The sequence below is a fragment of the Panicum hallii genome, chromosome 5, assembly GCF_002211085.1.
Source record: "Panicum hallii strain FIL2 chromosome 5, PHallii_v3.1, whole genome shotgun sequence".
Lineage (NCBI taxonomy): Eukaryota > Viridiplantae > Streptophyta > Magnoliopsida > Poales > Poaceae > Panicum > Panicum hallii.
In genome coordinates, this window is record NC_038046.1 from 19,690,797 (window position 1) to 19,696,134 (window position 5,338).

General features: G+C 43.5%; 1 protein-coding gene across 1 annotated transcript; it reads right to left on the reverse strand.

The window, feature by feature from the left end:
* Window positions 1-309: 309 nt before the first annotated feature.
* On the reverse strand, window positions 310-4,642 carry LOC112893954 (uncharacterized protein At1g51745-like). Its single transcript, XM_025961493.1, has 3 exons — window positions 4,138-4,642; window positions 2,168-3,204; window positions 310-1,613 (listed from the first exon to the last, which is right to left on the reverse strand). Exons 1-3 carry the CDS (start codon window positions 4,344-4,346, stop codon window positions 649-651), a joined length of 2,211 nt encoding a protein of 736 aa, XP_025817278.1. The 5' UTR covers window positions 4,347-4,642; the 3' UTR covers window positions 310-648.
* Window positions 4,643-5,338: the final 696 nt, after the last annotated feature.

Sequence of the window (5,338 nt, forward strand, 5' to 3'; positions counted from 1 at the left end):
GCGCACCTGCCAACGCAGGCGAGAGCGAGGCGATAGCGCCCGCTCCACACCCCTCCCCCCTCCGGCGGGATCCATCCCGCCCTCTCTCTCCCACTCGACCGCCCCGCGCCGATAGGGGTACCGTACCGCCCCCCATTGGCACCAGCCTTACCCCCATTGAAGATACATCCAAGCATTATACAGGAATACCAGCATCAGCACGAGAAAGATGAGAGGTGCCTCGGGATACCTCAATGCAAGGCTGGAAGTTGTTTCTCCAAGCCTTGCCATCGTTCCACCGACAGTTTGCAGCAACCAATGCTGCTAGGCTGCTGGCATATATCATATTTGTATATATAACATGGAACTGTATAAGACGTATAGCGAACAGGATGCTGCCATCTCTTACACCATCAGAAGAAACCACAGCAACTGATTCCCCTTATTTCCTCCCACCATTGGCTGTTCCACCTGAATCTCGAGGAGGGTAAGTAATAACCACCTATTGCGTTTACAGATTACAAGGACATGATACTGATGTAAACATGCCAGGCATTAAGATTTTAGATTATAGGATAACTAATGTACAAAAGTAAACCTAGCAAATGTATATGCCTGCCCACATGCTATCTCTGCCAAGCAAAGGTGCTCTCCAGCCCGCCACAACCTTCAGGTGGGGTTTTCTTGTCTCACTGGGAAGCTTAGTGCTTCGTTGATCCTACTGAAAACAAGCCGAAGTGGGACGCACGCGACAGTAGGTCCACCAGTTTTCGCAACCACAGGCTTTCTGTCTCCGCTCTCCCTCCGGCTGCCAGCGAAAGATGAGAGCCTCCGCATTTTCCTCGGCGAAGATGCTGGTTTCTTGGTGTGAGGCCGCCAGGACTTGTCCAAGTCGTGCTCCGAGGCCTTTTTACGACCACTAGACTTAGATTTTGATCGTGATGCATGTGAAGATCTTGCTTGCCGCGGCTCTGTAAGTCTGCTCTTTAGTAAAGAATCAAGACTGCCCATTGCCGGGCGGTGCTCATCTCTACTTGCTGCCGGACAACTATCCTCCAAAACCTCCACAGTGGCAGGGTACCCCACAATTTGTTGACCTGTCCATTTACTCATGAGGGAAACAAGGGGCACGGGATGACCCTTGTAGCTTCTTTGGACAGTCAGCTCAACATCATATAATCTATAGTCTGCATGTGCTCTCTTGGTTGGTGGCCTCGTTACAGGGCATCTTGGAGGTTTCAGATCAGGCTGCTGTTCAGGCGGTGGTAGTACTTGCAGCGGAACATAATATGGGAATGATGTTGTACCCTTCTCAGAGTTTGAATGGTTGCTTATAGTTTCAGAGGACTCTTCATGCTCAGGAGTCGCATGTTGTAAATTATCCTCAAGTTCAGTAGGCCTAAAGACACCACCGTCCAATTTTATTGTCCCTTCATACTGCTGAAGCAGTGAATTATTATCCTTCTTGTGGCTTTCTTTAGGTATCAGAGTAGCAGAGCTTATGTTTTTCTTCTTTGAATTTCTATGATGCCGAGTTGAAGATGTGCCAACTATGCCACAGTCAGTAGTTTGATTATTTGGCTCTGAAATTTGATCCTTTGTGGACATACAAGATCCATAAGTATCAAAATGGCCTGGAGATAGAAAAAACAGTTGAAAAGATTAGGCAAAACGCTCAATATGGTAGTTCAGAGTGATAAAATCAGATCATAAAGTAACAGCTCCATCCATCTGTATGTCAAACTTGCATCAAAATTGGATGACAAATGAATAATAAACTGCAATGTAAGGCCCCGTTTGAAAAGGGGGTTTTCAGGAAGTAAATCCTTAGAACTTTATGAGAAATACAAACCAAAATCCTGGAAATTCCTAGACCACTCCGCCTCTTCCAAACAGGCCCTAAATGGGATAACTAATCATATCTGTATGCTATAAATCTAATAAAAGAACTCTGGCGTACAAGAAAACAAGAAATTTACCAATGCGTACTCATTTGTCTAACAACACATGGCCTTCTCAATTGTGAAGCACGAAGTATAATAACATTAGATCCACAAATGCTGTTCTTGCGTACATTCATTTACCTGGCCTATCTAATGAGCCACAGTAGCTAAGGTTTGCTAAAATATAAAGCACTTTTCACCAAAAAAAGTGCATATAGAAAACAGAAAATGCACTGTGACTTTACCTTCCTCCAGAACATCATGAAAAGATGCATCACCATCAGAGCAGTCCTCATCGCGAAATCTAGTTGTGCATGGGGCCTCAGCATCCTTTACTGTAACAGCCTTAGCAGAATCTTTGTGGTTGTTGTGTGATGTATCTAATAACGTCTCCAAACTTGAAGTGCCTGAGCTGTTGGAACAGTTATTTACATCTGTTGAAAAAATAGTTTTTGCCTTACTTGGTTCAAACATTTTAGGCATCTGACCTCCCGGGTACTGACTAGAAGACTGGCCTGAAGGGTCCCAGTGATAATATGTTCCAGACACTTCTGAATCTTCACATAACTTTGATAGAGGACGATGATGCCTATCTTTCTTCCTCGAATTTTCATAGGATTGCCCAATATTGGAGCGTTTCTTTTTAATTGATGAATGAGATTGCTTACCCTTTTTTATCCCATTGGCACTGGACAAATCATAGCCAAAGCTTGATCCACTTTCAAGAAGAGGTACATCTGAAAATATGCCTGCACCAGACTTCTGATTGGTAACATTATTTGTTCCAATCTCCCTTAGATCTCGCATACGCTGGATTCCTTGAACTGTATCATCCTCAAAATCTTTACGTCCTTTACGCTTCTTCTTTTTTGATGATGCATACCTAGTGCTTGAAGAGGATAAATTTTGTGGCTGCTTGTACATTGTCAAGGCTTGAGACATATCTTGACCTGAACTCTCTTCTATATCATACAGACTCCTTGCCCCATTAGAAGATTTTTTGTTGAGCCCATTTATGTTTTTAGATTTTGCAGAATAGATATTCTGGGATGCACACACATCATCATCGGTGTCCTCTTCAAGATCATCACAGTTATTTGGAAATCGGGACCTTTCAATTTCAAGGGCATGGATAATAGCATCCTCTCTGCGAACATACCTCCCTTCAGTCTGTGTCCTCTTTTGCTGGCGAGCTAGAGCCTTGGCTTTTTCTATACATTCATCATATTCTCCACACCGAAATGACTTCACACGCTTAGACTTCTCAAGATTATACCAGTCACTGTGCAAAGTCCAACAGAGCAAGTAAGGTAGACATTTTCAGACTTTGAATACAGGCTATAATTTTGTAAACAATCAGTGCTACAAGCAAGAGAGAATATCTGAACGACGCAACAGAAGAGTGACAAACAGTAATTTTGCACTTGCTTTAGAAGTTAAAAACAAATATTAAAGCTCAAATATGCATACAACTTCGAATGATCAGATCACTAAACTGAACAAAAGTTTCAAAGTCCAATTTCAAGTAGGCAAATATTTTCTTAGTATCAAAACAATTTTTGAACTACACAAATACTTGAGAGTATGTTCATAGATCAAATAGAAACCATGAAAACAGATCAATCACTGTGCATGGAATTTTAATCTGTGTCGCTTATTTTCAGAAATTCATGCCCTTTTTTTGCCCCATAGTAAACATAAAAATAAGTTTAGGTGATATCTATCCCACTTTTTAGGTTCACATAACTGAGGAAAATAGGAGTTGCGAGATGCATTCTATTGAAGTATTGATGCTACCAACCATGAGTTACAAGAACATCTAAATGTAAGCACCCCTATCTCTAAGCTGTGGATGCAAACATCCAGAAAACAAAAAACAACTCAGCAACTTCGACGAGCTCTAGGTAGCCATAAAACATCCAGAAGCCGCAAAGTCACAATCGAACATATGCAGTACCCTCCCTTTCCAATTTCGAATTCTACCTAAATCAAGAGGCACAAAAAGAAAGATACTTCTCTTCCAAACTTGAGAGTGAACACAACATGAAACGGCCAATGCTCCGATGGCCATAAGGCCAAGGGCAAACCGCCGCAGTGGCCAAGTATCACCGGAGTCAGTAGAATCAACGCATGCACAGGCACAAGAAAACAACATAACAAAGTGATTACAGAGGGTAACAGAGGAGGGTTGGGCTAGGCGAGGGTTTGTACGGACATGCTTCCGTCGGGGCGGCCGAGGAGTTTGATGGGGGTGCCGGCGGAACGCGGAGGGATAACGATGTTCTCGGGCAGCTCATCCATGCCGAGGATCCGGCCCGGCCACCAGGATCCGTTTCGGCGGCGCACCCAGACAAGCGCCCCAACCTCGGCGTCCGCCCCCGTCACGCCGCCGGGCCACTCCTCCTCACCCGCGCAGCTCCCCATCGCCCTGTATCTCTGCAGCACCTTATCAACTCACCACCATCGCCTTCCCCCTCCGGCTCCTCCCCGGAACTGATCAAAGTCAAGGAGCCTCCTTTTCCTGTCCGAGAAATCAGGAAGGGCCTCGGGTGAAAATCCAGAGACGACGAGGGATAAGTCAGCGCGAGCCGGGGCGGCGGCGGCGGCGGCGATGCAATGGCTTCTCCTCCGAAGCGGTGGGTCTCTCGGGCGTGCAGGTGGGGAGAAGAAGTGGAAGGAGCGGAGGGGGCGGAGTCTGGGGAAGGAGGAAGAAGGGAGTGGGGGTTAGGGGTGTTTGTTGGGCCGTTCTGGTGCTCGGGGTTCGAGCAAATAAATAAATGGGCTTTGAGATCACGCAAAGCCCATTTGTTTTGTCCAGGCTTGGGCTTAGGTAGTCTCCCAACTGCCAACTCCCACGTGAGATCCTGGTTCTCGAATCTGGCTCGAGGTGTCGTCCTGATTCTTAAATTTTTAAAAAGGCACATTCAAATTCTTAAAATTGCTAATCGTATTATGTGAAATTTAAATTATTATTTTTAAATCATAAGTAAAAGTGTTTCAACTTATGTGGAGCTTATATGTAGGTCCAAATTTTATTTTTGAAATTTTCTGCTCACCTCATGTATTTTCTAATTTTTTCAAAATTGTATTTTAAAACTTCATGCTGAATATTTTCTTTCAAATATTTCCTTCAAAATTTATCCTTTTTATTTTCTACTTTTTTACAAATTTGGTCATGAGTTTCTCGCTTTACAAATTTTTAATACAGATCTTTTATATATGAATATAGTTGTACAAGTAAACTGGTACAAATTATTTTTGTACGTATATAATTTTTTATTTGAACAAATTATATAACTTTCGATTTAGCTTCAACAACTATGATTTGGACCTCATGTGATATGATTAGCAAGTTTATGGATTTGAATGTGCATTTTGAAAATTTGAGGACCGGGATGACACCACGAGTCAACTTC

Coding starts and splice junctions, on each gene's coding strand:
- LOC112893954 (XM_025961493.1), bottom strand. CDS start 4,346: ATGGGGAGCTGCGCGGGTGAGGAGGAGTGGCCCGGCGGCGTGACGGGG. Junction 3,205..4,137: donor GGCCGCCCCGACGGAAGCAT/GTCCGTACAAAC, acceptor GACTTTGCACAG/TGACTGGTATAATCTTGAGA. Junction 1,614..2,167: donor TCATGATGTTCTGGAGGAAG/GTAAAGTCACAG, acceptor TTCTATCTCCAG/GCCATTTTGATACTTATGGA.